The 19,278-nt window shown below is 39.7% G+C and overlaps 2 protein-coding genes across 3 annotated transcripts in view; one reads left to right on the top strand and one right to left on the bottom strand.

Moving 5' to 3' along the window:
• The window catches only part of CPEB3 (cytoplasmic polyadenylation element binding protein 3), a 93,711-nt gene extending 88,785 nt beyond the window's left edge, over positions 1–4,926 (bottom strand). Inside the window, exon 1 of the mRNA XM_031044694.2 lies at positions 4,840–4,926. The gene's annotated coding sequence lies outside the window, so the exon portion shown is untranslated. The remainder of the gene's footprint in view (positions 1–4,839) is intronic.
• Positions 4,206–19,278, top strand: part of MARCHF5 (membrane associated ring-CH-type finger 5) — a 31,558-nt gene continuing 16,485 nt past the window's right edge. Inside the window, exon 1 of one of the 2 annotated variants that reach the window (XM_031044696.2) lies at positions 4,206–4,787. In XM_031044696.2, the coding sequence (XP_030900556.1) occupies positions 4,744–4,787 (44 nt within the window). In that variant the 5' untranslated portion in view covers positions 4,206–4,743. The remainder of the gene's footprint in view (positions 4,788–19,278) is intronic. The other variant, XM_005144056.3, reaches the window with a different exon arrangement.

Below are 19,278 nucleotides of genomic sequence, written 5' to 3'. Positions count from 1 at the left end.
TCACTGGGATTTGTGTTCTGTCTTGTACTGTCACATGAATTATTCTGGATATTTATTATGGATAATTATTTATAATACTAAGTATGCAGGAATAAATACTAAAGCTTGTATAGAAATTATATAGTTGAAATCAGAAGTGTGAAAATATCAAAATTTAATAAAAGTGCAAGCTGATTGTTCAAATGATGAAATGTGCTTAGCTTTACTGGTGAAAAGACATGACTAAAGCTGAGAAAGGTACATTACGGCAGTTGAAAATGAGTTGTTAAACACTTACACATTACTTTCTACCTTCTGTTTATGTTGGACTGTATGGTCTACCTGCCTTAAATCAGTGCTATAATTAAGGGATTCTCAACACTTGCTCTAACCTGTTTGTGCTACTCTGAATCATTACGAGAAGGAAAACTGCTTTATTACAGCAGTAGAAGAAACCTCATTTGTTGAAATACCCCAGCTATCACAGGAGTAGCTCTAGGCATTCTATACCCCCCTTTACATTCCTATTTACTTTGGGTTATTGCTTTTCAAATTATTTTAAGATTCATGTGGAAGGGACCACACCCTTACTGTCAGTTTTTCCCAGGAGACAGCTTCACTTTATAGATCAATGAGTAAGATAAGTGCTTCTTACGATATTCACAAATGGAGCAGCGCTCCAGAAGCAAAGAATATCAGAACATAAAGACAGTTTTTGATCAATTGGCCACTAGAAGAAACCGGTTTTTGTTTCTACCAGGCAATTTTTTCATAACTGGAAGTTAAAAGATAGTAACAACAGCTGTATCAGAACACAGGAGCTTAATTCTGTCTGCTATCTGCATTACTTGACCTGGACCAGTTCCAAAGAAACTGTAAAAATGGCCCACGTAAGCCTAGCTAATTCAGTTAACATTGTATTGAGTGTTTTTATTTTATCAAATTCATTATTAAGCAATTGAAGCCCACTCTAACAAACCATGATGGTGTTTTTGTCAGAAGTGAATATTCCACCTAGCTTAAAGATTACAATTAAGTATTATGTTACTGAAAAAAAATAGCTTTATTGTAGAAACATTTTTCTTGGTTTAGATTTGTTTACTTTTAGTTTGAGGGCTCCCTTTTTTTTTTTTTGAGGTGGAATCAACTAGATAAAAAATGCCTAGCCAATCTTGTAATTTAATTTTACACATTACTATCATAGCAGTTAAAAATGCAGTTTTGCCAAAATAAAATATCCATATTGTCAGGGTACTTAGCTTTATTGAAAACAGTGAATAATTCTTGTCAACTTCATTCTTAAGTTTAAATGTCTATAAATTTGTTAGGAAGCTATTAAGTATTTTCAGTGTTGATATTTTGACATAAATCTGATAGCCAAATTTAAGGCTCAATCTTAAACCCTAAATAGCTGATACTGGTTTTGGTGATTTTCATTAAGATCTATACTTGCCTCCAGATGTGCAGTTTTTATTCAATCCAAAATGTCTGCCACCTCCAGTTAGCATCACTGAAGCTGAGCCCTGTTAAATCTCAGTTAATAGCAACCCTTTTTCCTCACTTTGCATTGGAAAAAGGGAGCCTTCCCAGGAGAGCTCACTCCAGGCTCAAATGCAGCTACCATCAGGTGAAGGTAAGAGAGGACAGAATAAGACAATGCAATTAACATCATGGAGACAGAAGGAAGGAACAAAGAAGAATCAATTAAGGGATGATATGGGAAATAATAGTTCTAAAAAAATGAAAAAATTGCCAGAAGCAACATGAAACTGATAGTGGAAATTGCCAATACAAAAAAGGAAGCATAAAGAACAAAAAGTGGAAAGAAAAAGAAGAGACAAAGGGGATGAGGGAGAGTGAACTGAAGGAGGATATTATTACGGAGAATAAGCCAAGTATTTGAATAAAGCAGCTGCATATCCGGTCTTCTTAAGGGGAAGAGATGAGGATGGAATGACAACTCATGCTTTGTCAGGGAATAAGGATTTTTTTCCTTAAATTTAGAAATGGTTACATATGTATTTTAGGACTTTGATTCTGAGAAGAGCAGACAAATGGAGGACATACACTCCAAGCTGTCCAACAGGCACAAATCAGTTTGTAGATTTCAGGATCTTTAAGTTTTCCATGGAATGATAAGAGGTTTGCCATTACAGTCACAGAATTACAGAATCTTTGGGTTGGAAGGGACTGTTAGCTGTCATCTAAGTCCAGCCCTGTTGCAATAAGCAGGGACATCTTCAACTAGATCAGGTTGCTCAGAACCTGCTCCACCCTGACCTTTAATATTTTCAGGGATGGTACATCTACGACTTCTCCCTCTAGGCAACCTGTTCAGGGTTTCATCAGCCTCACAGTAAAAAAGTTTTCCTTATCTAGTTCAAATCTATCCTCTATTTGTTTAAAACCATTACCCCTTCTCATGCCACATAAACCTAAGGATAAAACCAGCTTCCCTATTTCCATTTGTAACATTTTAGACTAAATATATAAAACCTAAGCATTTGTCCAGTCTAGCTGATCAGTGCTTTGGCCAATGGACAATGCACTTATTCCAGACCAACATTAGGAACCAGAAACTCTGGTATATAATATTGCTCTTACATTTCGCAAACAGCTGTAATTGGTACAGTATGTATTAGGCTCTCTTCCAGGAAATCATGCCCACATGGTTTACTCAGGCCACTGTACATCCAAGACTTTGTACAAGCGAAACTGAATTTTACAGTTCTAAGAATAAGTATTAATAAGTTTTCTGGGACAGGATGTCAGCATGACACCTTCTTCCTACTTGCTTCTATACATACTTCTTGTACGGAGCATTTACATCACTGTAATTACTTTAGCATTCCTGTTTATGATATTTGTAGCAACTAGAAAATAAAATAACACCCTCCCTACTGCATAGGTGTAATACAGCCGTTAAGCCCAAATCCTAATATTCACGTTTTTACAATACGTTTCTCTCAATAAGGACTCTGAAAATCAGACTGATTTTTGGCTAACTGAGGCAGGACAGCCAAAGAATCCAGTATATTCATTAGTCTCCTTTCTATTCTACCTGATCTCTGCAATCACGTATATCCACCATGCAAATACTACTTGTCCTAACCAAGAACAGGTGCAGGTTGATGCAGTTGTATAGTTGTGGAGTTAGCCCTGTAAATTACTACCTTGCACAGTAACTACAGTACAACAAAGTTGCAATTCACATGAGGTACCCAGGACTAGTTACATGCAACAAAATTACAAAAACAGCTATTAAAAAAATACTTTTAACTATATCACATTAAAAGGAAAATTCAAAGTTGATCTTCACTAAACAACTTTCCCAAGAATTCGGAATGTCACAGGTGCCTTTGCTAGGGGAACGTGACATTATACAGAACCTTTACATGCAAACATACACTCAGACTGAAAAAATAAGAGTGGGAGACAGACACCCAGAATGTAAACAAATAGAAAGGCAGCTATCCACCCCTTTCTTCTATAAAGGATTTTCAGCTTCTAAATTTCCAAGACTCACAGACTGATGGGATGTTCTGACTTCAGAACACACAGCAAATTTTGAAAGCACTTCAAAAGGATTTTTTTTTTCATTAGGAAGCACGCCTACAAACCGAAGCGAGAGCAGCGTCATTACCACCAGCAGTCCCACGCCTCACCCCACTTGCGTACAGAAGCTAGTGGCCACCAGGCCTTCATCGGGCACGACAGACCACTTACAAGGGCGCCGGGTGCTGGTGCCTGTCATTGCCAGCAAGCCCACAAAACCGGATTAATTTCCCTGCTGCAGTGCCAGTCCCCGCCCGTCTCAGCAGCCAGCTGGGGCAGGCACCTGGCAGGGTCACCTCTTCCCCCGGGCCTCTCCGCCCCAAGGGCAGGTCCCTGGAGGCCGGCAGGCCGAGCAGGGGACTGGAGCTGCCTGCACCTGCTCGGCAGGAGACGGAATGGCGCGGGTGCTGCTCCTGCCCCGAAAGCGTCCCCCGAGGGCACAGAGGAGGCAGCAGCCCAATCTTTCTCCACTTCCCTCCTCCCGTGAGGCGGGACCCGTGCTGCGCCTCTCGCCTCACACGCCGCCGAGGACAACGGTTGCTGCGCGAGAAGGGCGATGGCCACTCCCCACTGCCCCGTCCCTTCAGGCCCTCAGAAGAGCCGGGACGGCGGCGAGCACTGTTTTCGGGAGTGGCAGCCACCACAGCGGGCGCGGGGCCGGGTACTGACCTTCCCCCGCGTACCCCCACTACCCTGCCGCGTTCCCTACCTGCCCGCGCGATGTGCAGGGCAGCGACTACACGGCAGCAGCAAAGTGAGACATAGGGCAGGGAGCTGTACCGTGGACGGAAGAGAGAGCAAGATGCTCCCAGCCGGACCTTTAAACTCCCGGCGGCCGCAAAACTACACTTCCCAGCCTGTCGCGGGGCGGCCGCCCGTTCTCTGGCGCAGGCGCGCTGCGGCGGGTGGGTGGTAGTGACGGGCCGGCGGTTACCTCACAGAGGCTGCGCTCTGTGTCTTGCCCCGGCAGCGCGGCGGCCTGGGCCGCGCAACTTCTGCTTACGGCTCCGTTCTGCCTTGCCGGCCGGCTGTCCGCTTCGTCCCCGCCTGCGGAAGGAGGGGCAGCCCAGCAGGACGGTGGTTTCGCTGCCCTTCCTCTCGCTTCCCTTTCTCCACCTCCACGCCTGTGACGCGCGGCATTGTCGTCGCCGGGGCCGCATTTGTCAGGCTCCGGGCCTTTGGCTAGGCCCGCTCTTTCTCCCGGGAGCCATGGCCGAGCAGACAGGCTTGGCCCTGCCGCAGTCCATGGACAGGTATGGGGAGGGCTCAGGGGAAGGGAACCTTCGGGGTAGGTGTGTGAGTCACCTTCTTCTCCTGGGCTGCGGAGGATTTGGGGTGGGTCGCTCGGGCGCGGGGCTCCCGTAGCTGCGCTGGTGGGAGTCCTAGTCGTGGTGGCAGTGGGACAGGGCCTGGGCCAGTGGCGCTCGTCCGGGTTCACTTTGTGTTCTCTGGGAAGTTTGGGGTTGGAGCGAGGTCGTGCAAGCTCTTCCGCGAAGTGGCGCAAGGTGCCTCGGTCACAGGCGTGCTGTCGGCAGGGTATGTTCCGCAGGGTTTGTGCAGGAGGAGGAGTGTCTGGGCTAAAACGGGTTCTGGGAAGAATGGTGGAGGTCTACAGAAGGGTGTCCGGTTTCTGTGGGCCTGGGAGATACTGCAGAGGTACATGCACGTAAAATAAAGCACCAAAAGATGACCAAAGCTTAAGAGACCCTGTCTGTTTTGTTGCTGATTTTATGGTTAATGGGGAAAGGCTGTAATTGGTTTTTGGAGTGGTGTTAAAAAGTGCAACCTAAGAACTGTTTTGGCTGGAATGTAGGGGAGGACAGACAATTGTTAACTCTTAAATTATATTTATCTTTATGCATTAGTTTGAATATGTAGCACTTTCACCTTGTTCCACTGAGAGTTTGAAATACTTAGTTGTAATTTTGTGTCATCTTGGAAGTTCTCAAGACCTGCCCCTATAAACAACAAAACCAGGTAGCCTGTTATTGCTGGATTTGTGGTAGCTTGGTAACTCCAATGCTTGGTGGGCACCCAAACAGAATCACCCTCCTATTGATGAACCTGTCATATTTTTGTATAATAGAAAGAAGAAAAAACAAAACCCACCAACCAAACCCCCCAAAACAAATCAACAACAAAAAACCCCACAAAACAACAACCAGACAATCAACACCCACCCCTGAAACCCTGGTGTTTTTCTTGCCATGTTACCTCTAAAGAAAGAGAATTTAGTGAAATACAGCTATGTGAGGTAGGGGCAGAGCTCGTGCAGCCTGGAAGGTGAGGATGAGAAATTTCAGCTTCATGTAGAAAGAGGATAAAAGTGAGTTGGGGAAGGAATGAAAGAAAGTTGCATCTGTTTTTAAAAAAAACTGAAGAAGTAAGAGATGACAAGGGGATGATTTAGGTTATAATTTACAATGATGCCTGTCAAGGAGGCTAGCAGCCAGGAACCATTAGTGCATAACCGGGAAGTAACAGAAAGGAGGTAGGCTTTTGGAAATACTATCAGGAAAATGTTCAGTTTGATACCCTTCCTGTGAATGTAGGGAATAAAAGGGAAGAGCTAAGGAAGACAAAAAGAGTTGGGAGAAGCATGACAGAACTAATGAGGGGGTGGAAAAGACCTGGAAGAGTGTTAAAGTTTCAACTCCTCTGAAACTAAAAATAGGAAAAAAAATCTCCATCCTGACATTTGTAGTCCAATAATATGTAATGTTTTGTTTTGAAGTTCTAGGAAACCTCGGTATTCGGAGCGGATTCTCCACTCTGTGTCTTTATACCATGAAGTCCTAGTTCATCTTTTTGGGAAATCGCTGTAAGGTTCTTTCTATAATCTGTGTGGCTAACAGCTGTTAAATTAAACAGTTAATTAAAAAAAGGGAAATAACTACTGGCCAAACCAGTTTACTGTTCTTCAGTTGTTACCTGTAATGGATACGTGGGTTTTATGTACATTTAATATTCTTATATCCTTGCAGCTTTGTGAAATTGTAATTTTTATCTCTGGCCCTTGTAAAAGATTTTTTCCAGTAAACTTTGAATACCAGAGTTGATGCAATCTAGAACAATTGGAAAGTGTTCCTGACTTCCTTAATAACAAGGGACAGTGGGGGAAAAAGTTTTAAGTAGGTAGGTGTAGTGTAAAAGGAGCTATGAAGACTGTGGCTTTCATGTAAGAATTTACAGGGCTTAATATAGGAAACTTTAGCAACAGCAGTGTGAGAAGTGGTGAATGGAGTGGTAAGGAGCCAAGTGTTTAGGATCTCAATTTAATTCAGAGCATAGTACAGTACCAATAGAAGGATCTTGGGAGTGACCAAGCCCTCAAAATGCAGTCAGTTTAAATAATTTTTCTGTTACCTATTAGGTTTACAGAGCAGTGTTACACTGGAAGGAATTAATTTTCATTCATCTGATATTTCTGAATGTTACACACAATTATTTTCATGTTGTATGTAGTGGTGATCATAATAAACTTTTGCTGTTTCACCTTAAGGGGCGTAACTCGCAGATGAATCTGTAGAGATTCTGAGGGGTTGAAATGCCTCTTCTACCCCGTTATCTTTATTGCTAATGACAGGTGGTTGTTTTCCTGGGTAAGAGGAAAAAATGTGCAAAAGCATAAGATTAGCTGTTAATGCATTATAACTTAACAAAAACTACGTACGTTGAAATCAGATTTGGATTGTTTAGTGAAAGACGAGAATTGATTCTAATAGTTAAAAAGGGGAAAAAATAGGGTGGGGTTTTGTTTGGTTTTTTTTCCAATACCTAGATGGTCACACAGAGAGTGGTGATGTACTTGCTACTTGTTTCTACCAGGAGTAGAATCAGGTTCTACCAGGTGCAGCAACACTACTCCTGTTTTATCAGGAGTAAGGTGTTGCTGCAGATCTGAATGTATGCAGTGGTTTGTATACAAGAGTCAGAGCTCTTACAGCAAGTTGTTTAGTTATGTATTTGTGAGAGAGAAAAGTTGACTGCTTCACTTGACTCTTGCAGTCTACATCTGTATGGCTTACAGTTGTTTTTTTTATTTCCCTTAATAAAGCAATTTGGATTTCTCCAGTGTAAGGAGTGGCTTGATAGGATCTCTGCATCTTTGCTTGGGGTTTATCTTTCTTTTATACATTTTGAGCTTTATCATCCTTTATTTTCCCTGTATAATTTCAGACTGGAAGCTAACCATGCATTTGTAACAAAGAAGGTAAATAGCTGTTAAGGTATTTAAGAAGTTTGCCATTTGATTTTTCTAGCTAAGGATTTTATACTTGCCTGAAGGACTGGCTACAGAATAAAGAAGCATGAGAAGTAGCTGTGACCATGAAATGACACTACATTCTGGATTTCTCTTGTCTGCAGCATTTACAAAACTAATCCAGATCATTATAATAATCCTTTCTGGCCTCAAAATTGGAACTGAAGCTGGAATTTGAATTTCCATCCCTCTTGTAATTTTTTTCTTCCAGCTCATGTTTAAATAACAGACCTAGATAACAGTCATAAGGACTTTTCTGCATGCAGAGTTCTTTGCAGTTTATGGTAAAGGGCTTTATTCCTGGACTAATGTGTGCATTTGAAGGCAGTGGTTAGTGGTCAAATAAGTGAGGTTTTATTATTTTTAATCCCTTAATTTGCATTGTTTTAATGCATAAGTGACACAATGATAGCAATTTCCATTTAAAAAAAACGAAATTGAGGCAGTGGGGATTTTTTGTAGGTTTTTTTTTCTTTTTTTTTATATGCTATTAATGAATGTAAAATAATTTTTCGGGATTTATTTAAATAAAATTGCCAAATTATGTGAAAGTGTCTTGAAATTACAGCTATCACACTTTTGAGTGCACAAGGCAAACTTTACTTGGAACTCAATCCTAATGCATTTGTCGAATTTTAACAGGCAGAGGCCATTTGATATGCTATACATACTTTCAGTGTGAAAGCATTTTTTTAAGGAAATACTCATATTCTGAATGCTATTAGGATGTTGAACCTTTACAGCGAAAGTCTTGTGTTTACTATGCCAGGAATGTGAACTGAGTCAGTGCTCCCTGTAATTTCAGATATAGTTTTGGAGATGCACAAAAAACCCTCAAGCCTTTTGTGGGCTTTCTTGTTTTCTATTTGATTAGGTCCTATAAATTTTCTGTCTCTCAGAGCTCTTTGAAAATAGTACTTACAATCAAACATGTTTCTTCTAACTACCCTGTGTACCATCTGTCATAACAGGTATTCTGGCGTCTTGAATATTTTCAAACATTTTCATTCTTCCAGGTAACTTTCATAGCATGTTTTGGGTTGGAAAGGATCATCTAGTTCCAACCCCACTGCGACAGGCAGGGACACCTTACACTAGACCAGCTTGTTCCAAGCCCCATCCAACCTGGCCTTAAACACTGCCAGGGGGCAGTGTGGGGCAGCCACAACTACTCTGGGCAGCATGTGCCAGGGCTTCACCATCCTCTTAGTAAAGAATTTTTTTCTCATATCTAATCTAAATCCACCCTCTGTCAGTTTAAAGCCATTCCCCCTTATCCTATCACTACATGTCCTTATGAAAAAGTCCCTCTCCATATTTCTCATAGACCCCTTTAGGTACTGCTGCTCTGAGGTCTCTGTGGGGCCTACTCTTACTCAGGCTGAACAAGCCCAGCTCTCAGCCTGTCTCCATAGAAGAGGTTCCATCTCTGCTAATTTTTGTGGCCTCCTCTGAACTTGCTCCAACAGGTCTGTGTCCCTCTCGTGTTGGGGGCCCCTGAGCTGAGTGCAGTACTCCAGGTGGGGACTGAGGATAGTAGAGTGGAGGGGGAGAATGACCTCCCTTGACCTGCTGGTTATGCTGCTTTTGATGCAGCCCACACATACCTTCCTGGGCTGCAAGCACACATTGGTGGGTCATGTTGAGCTTCTCATCAGCACCACCACCAAATCCTTCTCAAGGCTGTTCTTAATCCAGTTTCCACTCAGCCTGTATGTGTGCTTTGGACTGCCCCAGCCCAGGTGCAAGACCTTGCACTTGAACTTTCTAGCATTTCTTGGTGCTCTACTTGATAAAAAAAATGAATCCTTTAAATACTGAGTATTTTTCTGGTGTCATTTGCTTGTCAAACACAATTTTACTTCTATTTATAGTTTTTAAGCAAACTAATGTGTAAGTTTAGTTTGGTTTTAAGTTAGGTCTATAGGTATGTCTTACCAGTTTGCTATTTTACAGCTTGATGTAATAGCCTGTATGTTATTGCCAGGACATCAGCTGGCTGTGATCCTGTACAACTAACCCTTCTTACAGAAAGAATGCTTAACTGGGTCTTGCCAGAGTTGCTGTTAGAATATGTATAAGAAAACAAAACTAGTAGCTGTTTATTTTACTATGCAGTCTTTTTGCTGTGTTGGTTGGGCAGTTGCTTTCTGAAGTGGTAAGATTTTTTGAAGAGAAGTTATTAAACATGTGCTTGCCATAGTGAAGTCAGTGGCAAGCCCATGTTGATAGAAAACCCAGATAATGTAAATATTTGATTTAAAAAACCTTCAATTCAGTCATATTAAAGATATTTTGTCTGTGAAGATAATCTGGTCAATCTGCTGTTTTCAAAAAAACAAATGCTTAGCCACACACTAGCTTTTTCCTAGTTGTGTCACTGCCTATATTTACCTTAAGGTGAGCTGGAATGCTAAAATGTATTTGTATTTTTAAGCTATATTCTCTTGACTTTACCTGGATTATGTGGAGATTGCTCTTGCAATTGCTTATGCTAAAGCTTCAGAATGATAGGTTTTGTTTTGTAGGATTTTTTAAATGCATGTTCTGTAGTAGTACTCTCTGGTAATCCTTTTACTGTCTAAATTAAAACCAACTCCTCCTTCCATCCCATTTATTTGCCAGCTGACCAGACTGTGATCACTTTTGCCTTCTGTTTTTTCAAGTATACAAAGATGCTAGTCAAGTCAGAATGTGATAAATCATCTGTTGAAGGCTTGTGCAGGTACATGCTGAAGAACCAGTGTAGTGGCAGTTTTAGCATGGTTAACTTGAATTGGCATGTTTGGTTTTCTGAATGGATAGTAGTTGGTTCAACTGTGGTTGATATGAAACCCCCCTTGGTAGAAACTAGAGTATTGTCATATGACTGTTTTGTCCCTTGCCATTCCTTATTTAAAGGAGACAATAGAGGTGAAAATGCAGGTAGACTTAAAAAGCAATTAGAAGATAAAATGCAGAATTCTAGTTGTCTTAACAAATTACTTACTCTGTTAAGAGAGGAATATTCTTACAACAAATTTTCTCTTTGCCGGAGCACTGGTTTGTCAGAAAAAATGCTAGCGATTAAGGGTCAGAAGTTGCAAAATAGCAAATGTGTAAGCTATTTCAGTTTTCTGAACTGTCATCTGATTATTATCTGGTAATTTTCTTTTTTGTTTTTAAAGAAAAAAACATATGCAGTGCTTTGTGCCTCATTTTTAGTTGTTCTTTTTATTCCGGTTAGCATGTGTGGTGGTGTTTGTGTCCCTATGAGTCTTTTCCCTCTTTGGAAGTGTGGGCACTGGTTTAGGTCTCTTCTCACAATTAACTGTTGCTACTTCAATAACCAGACATTGTTTCAGAGTAAGATCTTACTGCTACAACCTGGACAACTCAGTTAGTGCAGTGAGGTCCGTGATTAAAGACCTTTGTCCTGAACAACTTAAACTTTTGCTGGATATTGTGTGCTGTGAATAATCTCATTGACTAAAGTTGGCATGAGTCAATCTTTGTAGGAGTGGAGTGAACTACGTAAGATATGCAGCGTAATAAACAACATAAAATACTTAATAGGATTTATGTAGTATTTTTACTTTTCACAAGCTGTTTACTGTCTTTGCAGGTAATCATTCTGTCTGCTCTACTTGTGCTGATTAAGCGCATCTTTCTTAATTGCCATACCTGAAGGAATTGTTTTATTTCTTAAACACAGTTAAACTCTTTTGAAAGAGGACTTTCCCTGACCTGTGGTTGAAGTCGATTGGCAGCTGGAAGTATCTGGCTTACTGTTGTTCCTGTGGAGTAGGATAAGCATTCTTAGAAGAGAGTATTAGAATAAAGAATAGGCTGTGCTGGCTTAACCTCTGCTAGAAAGGAAAAAAGGTGTTCCCTGTTCTTCCCAACTGATTGGAAGCTGATGTTGATACGGGACAGAAAACCTAAAGTTATGTGTATCTTGGACCGGGTTTGAAGAATAAAAGTTTGAAACAGTAGTAACTTTCTAATAGCTCAACTTTTTCATTATTGCTTCATCCCAGGTACATCCCTTGCTATTACAGTTCTCTTTATGCCAAAGGTTCTGCATAGATTGAGTTCTTCCTGTGTCTTATCAGTAGAAATGATTAGTGGAGATTACTGCAGACCTACAGAATGCCTGTCTGTAGTATGAAAGTGTCAGTATGTTATTTATAAACCTTTGACCATCATCTTGCACTGTATTTCCATCTTTGACGCCTACTTTGATATGCTTAGGAACAAACATATGTGCTTTAATTGCTGCTTGTTAACTTCTGCCTGCAGACATTCCTCCTGCTTTAAGTGTGAGGAAACTGCTGAGAGGCTATTTATCATTTTTGTACTAAGTATCTTGTTATTCCATGTATTATCAAGGAATTCAAATAATATTTTCAGCCATTGTATCTGTTTCATCTAAAAATGCTATACAAAAACCTGTTCATTGATATCTGAAACATAAAAGTGCTCAGACCTCTGTAGTAGTGCTTAAGCGTGATTGTTTCCTGTAGCATGGTGCCTCAAGTGCTTGCTGAAGTTAAAACTTTTGACAGTGCAAATGACTTGAATAATTATATGCATAATTTACAGAGAAAGATCAATTAAAAGGTTCAGGTGTTAATTTTGGAACATCTTTTTAAGTAATACTTCAAGTGGTAATGAACATGCCAGCTGTTCAGGGTTTGTTTGCTTGGTGCTTCTGACATCTTTACCTGCTTTTGGACTTACTGTTCTGCAGAATGGGTGGGAAGTTCTTTGTGTGAAAGTATAAGAGCTTTTTGATGCATCTTACTATCCTGTCAGCAACAAAATGGCTTGGGTGCTAGCTTGTTACAGGATGTAATGCCTATCTTTATCAAAAGTGTGCATGACTTGCTGATTTTTTAATGCCACGTGTGGTTTACACAAGTAGCAAATCCAGCTTTAGTTTAGAAGAATAAGAAGACCCAATCTGAAGTGGTTCTTTAAAGCAAACTGCTTCTGGCTAATGTTTCCAAATGAAATTAATGTTATGGTTGCAGAAAGAAGGTGGTCAAGGAGCTGGAGCCCATGACTTGCTAGGAAAAGTGAGAGGGATCTGGTCCTGCTTAGCCTGAAGAGATGGCTTGGGGGAGACCTAATAACTTTCTAGTACCTACCAAGGTTATTCAAAAGACAGTCTGACTCTTTTTGGAGGTTGTTAGCAGGATGATGAGAAACAACAACTGTAAAAATGAACAGAAGGTTTCTGCTTTAGAATGTTTGCCCAGGGTGGCTGTGGATCTCTGTCCATGGGACTTTTCAACACCCAGCTGGATAAAGCTCTTCACAGTCTGGCCTGAATTCAGTGTTGCTTTTGCCTTGTTCAGGAGGTCTGACTAGATACCTGTGGTTCCTTCCAACCCAAATAATTTTATGATACCAGGTCTTGATGCAGTCCCAATTTAAATAGCACAGTGGTAAGGATCTATTCACTGCATGATGAACATGCTGTGATGGAGGTGCCAGTACAGGAGGTACGGTCCATTAATACCTTCTGGCAAATCTGTGCTTAGCCTTTTTTTAGCATCAGCTCCAAAATCTGTACCTAAAAGTTAAGATGAATTCTTTTCAAGTTGGACTAGGATCTTATTTTTTTTCATTTTCTCAGAAATCTTTTTCTTTCCTGTTATTTTAATGCTACTATGAGTGCTTCAGTAGCTTTCTACTGTTCAGTGGAAGTCCTTAGGCTCAGGATTTTTGTGTCAGTGATTCTGGGGCAAGGATTATACACCTCCTGCCTAACACTAATACAGGATAAGAAAAATTCCAATCAAAAGCTCTACTTCTGAATGTTGGTTTAAAGGAAAAGGTTTGTATTGAAGTTGTGTTATATCTGGGACTAGCTGTTCATTTGTTTGTAACTTTAAATCTTAAGTATCTTAACTAATTATGATTAAAATGAAAATTAAACTGTCTTGTTCTTATGAGTTTCCTGATAATAAGTAAATTCCAATTGATTAAAGTGCCAACCATGGAATCTTGGCATATGTTTGCAAACAAACCTTTTGGATAAGTGTTAAGTTAGTGCTTCTAGGCTTTAAGGTGATTGTTGGCGAGTGTTCTCAGTTTACATATATGTGCCTGTTTCTCCCTTTGGTCATGCCTCTCTTGAAGGTGTATGTATTAAAAGAAAGTGTTACCACAGTGTGAAGGTAGTGAGTGATTGTAGACAAGAGGAGCTGGCATCCAGTAATTTATCTATTTTTTAACAGCCATTTTAGTATAGTAGACATTTCTTCACAGTCTTGCTAGAAAAATTATTAGACCCTCTATTTTAAAGCTGCAGTGTTGTCTTTATATACTTTTCTGGTCTCCCCTCATTTGTTTCTCTTGTTATAAATGTCTCCTCCTGGGATCTAAGTACTGCTGTTTAGAAGTGGTTATTTTATATTGGACTAGAACATGCCTTCTGTGAAGGCTATAATTACAGCAGGCCATGTGCTGAGTGCTTGTGACTGTTCTGCTGGTGAGTCATGCCGTCAGTTCTACAGAGTGCTGAGGAGAGTTAATGTGATCAGGCACCTTGGAGTTTTGTTTACATTCATTCAGAGTAAAGACATTTCCAAATCTTCAATGTCTGCTGCGTTTGAGGGGTTGGTTTTTGTTGTTGCTGAGGTATTAATGTCCCAAGAATGTATCTGCTTGGCATTTAATTTTTGGGGGGTAATTTTTATGATTCAAATTGTTCCAGTTTTATTATGTATATTAGGAGGATACAAGATGGCTGGCTTCAGCAGAGCTTTTTGGTTTGCTCTCTTTATACTGTAAATTATCTGTTAAAAATAGAAGTTATAAACTGAGAATAACTTGAGTAATAGTGTCTGTTATATAAACTCTTGAGTTCAAAGCAATTTGCTTGCTTTGGAATCTTCCTGCCAATTTTTGCAGCTTTAGGATTACACTTCCTATTTTTCTTCTCTCTTGGAATAACATAACAAAAAAAAATGCTTACCCTGTATGGTCAGTTTAACTCTGAAACTCTCTATGCACACACTGTACAAAAGTTGGAACTTCTGTTTCACAGTTACCTTGCCTATTAATGGAATGTGAAGTGAGTAGCTGTAACTTTGGTTTCTAACAGATTTAAGTCTATGCTAATGTGTTTACTTTTGTGACTAAAGGTATGGTGTCTAAAGATTAACTTGTATTTTTATATTACCTGGCTATGATATTGGAAAATTGCTGCAGGAGATGGAGTGAATCTCTGTGAATGGAACATAATTTTGCATTTCTTGTCTTTTCTGTTTTGTTTGTCACAGTAACCATTTAATGTCAAGACAGTTACAGTTTTAGACAAGTCAAAGTTGGTCTATTCTACATGTATGCTGCTCCTGATATTTGTAACATCCGTTATGTACTCTCTACACATAGCATAAATACCAGTACTGCTATTTTTCTGATGCAACTCTCTTCCGGTTTCCTCCAGTGCAAAATAACATTGTTTCATCTTCTTTTGAGACTGGGAATTGCGTTTAACATTCCAGTTTAAAACAGCAGATTAGAAACATCTTGATACCAATCTTTGAAAACACAGATATGGTTAGTGTTTGATTAAAGAAGCTAGTAAGTACACATTAATCTTCCGCTACGGAAAAGTAAATCTTCCAGGAGATATGAAGGACTAATAATGCTTGTTATCCCTTGCTTTGGAACGCAGAGGATTTGAAGGTTAAAGCTGAGTTCCTTTAAGTCAACCAAATACTTTCTTTAACTTGCACCTTGGTTGATAGAGAAAAAATGGATCTAGTTTTGTTCATCGAATGGCACACCTAATTACAGAATTCCTGACAAAGCACTAAAGCAGTTGTGCAGCAGCTCCTAATCTTGGTCCATGGGCAGCGTTTTCTAGCAGGCAGTATGCTGATACCAGAATTGGTCTGATGTCAACGTTAGCCTCCATACTAGTATTTTTAAATTCTTAAATAATGTTGGGAAGTTGTTTTCTGAGAACATTGACTGGGAAATCTTTTGTATATGTACTAAACTATCCCATACTTTGAGTCTCTTTTTACTAAGAAGCAACCTCCCATTTTCTAGAGCTTTGGATCAGTTTGCTGATGCCTGAATTGATACTTTTCAGAACTCTTCTATCTTTTATTTAACTGTCATCATTTAACATTAATATGTTGGAGAGACAAATAAATAATTTTCTGTGCACAGTTCTTGATTAAATGTTTTTGGTTAGCTGTGTTTTGTTGCTTTCTGGTTTATTTCCACTAGCATTTTGTATGCCTGGGTTTAATTTAAGTGTCACTGTCTTAACTGGAGAGGGTATTGACAGAGCTACTAAAAAGTGCACTTGCATCATTGTTCCTCTTTCCCAAAAGAGTAAAATTCTTACTGCAGTGACTGAGATCAAAGGTATAGTTGAAGATACTTTTTCCAGGAGGCCTCAAATGACTGAAGTTTTATACTTTTATTGTCTGGCAAGTAAATCTGATGTATTAGAAACCATGGAGACATGCAAAGCCCGAAGTTTAGCACATGGTGAAATGTGTAGTATCCCTGGGGGGTGAGGACTGCTGCAAGGATTTGATACAATAGATTGTAAATGAATTACAGCAAGAGGTTTGAAGCTGTCTTCCTTTGCTGAAGCTGGCAGTGTTGAGAGAACTATGACAACTTTTTTAGCCTCAGCTAATAATCCATCCTCCTTTACATCTTACTTGTGCATAAATCAGATAGTTCAGTTTGTCAGTAGCTGGATGTCCTACTCCTAGGTCATGTTATCTCTTAGGGAAGGCTGTGTATGGTCTTCTTGCCATCTAGAGTTCTTGCACTATCTTGGAACATGCTTGCAGCTTTTTTTTCTTCAGCCAGCATAAATATTATTATATGAATTCTAACTAATTGAGCCTCAGTTATACCTTGACCTTATGCTGCTTTGCAATTGGATATTGAGAGAAGCTAAGCCTTAAAGGAATTTCTTCTTGTTTTCATTTTCTTCCTCAGGAGGAGCTTTCGGACACCCTGCTATATATACAATTTCATGAATATTGCAGGCAATTAATATGTTTAAGATGTTTAAAGGAACATTCAAGGAAGTAACTTTAAATAGCCTCTAAAATAAAATTTGCTAGTTGCTTTGTATCTGTTGCTTTCTATGTTTGTGATTATTGACAGCTTTGTCAAAAAATGTTTTCCCTGTATAGTATGCTAGATGCATTATAAAAAAATCCATAAAATGTTTAAGGCCTTAACTTAATGCTATTAGAGTTCTTCAGTGTCTGTTTTGTATGTATATACTGGACTACTTGTTCAACTGTCCTTTTCAAATCATGTTGTTCAAGGTATAATTCAGTTTGGGAAGTAAACTGTGTGTGTGTATGGGGTTCTTGGTTCTGTTGTTTGTTTGGTTTTTCTTTTTATGCTTGATTTTTTAGTCACTTCTATTTAGTTTCCTAAACATTATGGTAAGAATCGGTGGTAGTGCCCCCTAGAAGGCACTCCGTAGATGTGAAGTGGTTACAATTGTGTGCCAGGCTGCTAATACAGGACAACAGTTTAATTAGCAAAATGTGTCATGTTTTCACAACATGGTGCTTATTGTATGTGTAATCATTTTACCTGACTTGTCCTTTGCACATTTTTAGGAGGACTCTGTTTTCCCTCCCTTAAGAAACAAAACAGATGTTTGTAACAGCAGAGGTTTTTTGTATATTTGGAGGCTTACAGGAAGGCCACAGAGGATTGGTGACTTTCAGATTTTCCTTTTGAAAAAGTGAGAGTATGGTAATATTAAACAAAGCCTGTAAGAGAACAGAATTTGTAAGCCTTTTGCAGAAAGGATATTCCTGAATAATTGATTGCAAAAATTTAATTTGTGCAGAATGAAAGGCAGATCTGTAACTAATAGTTACAAATGAGAAAGCTAAATCCAGGGGAGGATTTCTTATTCTAAGTTGGATAGAGCAAAGGCCATGGCAGCTTTGTAAGGCACAACTCAGGCACAATAGGTGGTGGCTGGCATTCAAAGGTTTCATTTTATCCATAAGCTAGAAAGTTGTCAGCAGGATTCTGAGAACTGTCCTTTACTCATATGTCTGCCTTTATATAGTGTGGTTAACTCCAGTGTAAAATATTTCTCCTTCATTGGAGCTATAACTGAGAATATATAAATATATTTAACTTTTAGTAATGGCTGGATCTTTCTGGTACACAGTCTAATTCATTATGTTTTGTTTTAATTTATTTGCTTACTGAGTTTTAGTCATCCATAGGCTTTCATTGAAAGCTTTTTAAAACAGCTTGAACAATGCTGTCCTGTGGTTAGAGGAAGTCAGAACCTATGTATAGATACCATGTGTGTGGCTGTATGGTCACACCAATTAACTTGATAATCCTTTTAACCTTTCCTTGCTGTTTTTAATGAAAACACTACTTCTCTAGTAAGTCTAGTTACTCTTGTTTCTAGAGTCTCATCCACTTCTTAAGTCAGCATTGGACCCCATCCTTAATGACTGGGCAGAGCAAGATTGCATATTAGGTCAGGTGACTTTCAGGACTTCCTTTGAATATTTTGGACTTTGAGGTGACAGCATGTTTTCTAGTTGATTGCTCCAGTCTGGCACAGGGCTGCTGTGCCATACTGCCTTAAAAGGATCTACAGAAATCATGGTGGGGCATCTAAGAGTACCATTTTGCAATGGTATCACTGTTCCTCACTCTGTGTCTAGTTTTTTCCCTTTAGAATAGTAAGGACTTTTTCAATTTGATAGGCAGAGCTTGAGTTGAAGATGGAAATATTTTCTGCTGTGTGTAATAGCCAGGAAAATACTGGGGAAGGAGTGGTGCTCCCTCTATATAATCCTGTTGCAGTCTTCCTATGTTAACAAACTTCCACCACTGTGGTAGATTGGTCTGTATGCATTCTACTATTGAAGTCTTCATGATGCTTTAGGCTTTGCTGTTGCATTCATCTCTTCTAGCACTAAACCTTCGCTGTGAAGCATGACAGAAGCTAGCATTTCTTGGGTTAGGTGGTATTTGCCTCTTTGTAATCTTTACCAGGGATATATGTAGTCTGGGCTTGCCTTCTGTTGTGACCAGGCAGTGGCCCTCATAAGGCATGAGGATCTTATTTCTGCTGGTTCCTTCAGATTCAGGAAAAGGAAGTGGTTGGCGGTAGTATTTGCAGTGTTTTGCTTCTCATGCTTTTTGAGAGAACATACTGCCGTGCTCCCCTACTAAAATTCTAGCCAGCTCCAGAGCAGCCCACCTATGTTGTATGCTGCTAGGTAACTTCCTTGACTTTTCCTACATCCTAGTCTTCCCACTTAAACATGATTTTACAGTATTTGAAGTGTAGTTGGCAGGTTTAATGGAAGCTTATTACAATTCTTTATCAAAGATATATTATCTGTCAGCATAGACTATGCATAAAAATGTTACAGAAGCTTATGAAAAATTGCCACTTGCAAACAGCAGACTTGTGGGTCATCCTTTGGAACAGTGCCTTTTTGCAG

This window comes from Melopsittacus undulatus, chromosome 4 (genome assembly GCF_012275295.1).
Source record: "Melopsittacus undulatus isolate bMelUnd1 chromosome 4, bMelUnd1.mat.Z, whole genome shotgun sequence".
NCBI lineage: Eukaryota > Metazoa > Chordata > Aves > Psittaciformes > Psittaculidae > Melopsittacus > Melopsittacus undulatus.
This window is presented reverse-complemented; position numbering and strand designations above follow the sequence as displayed.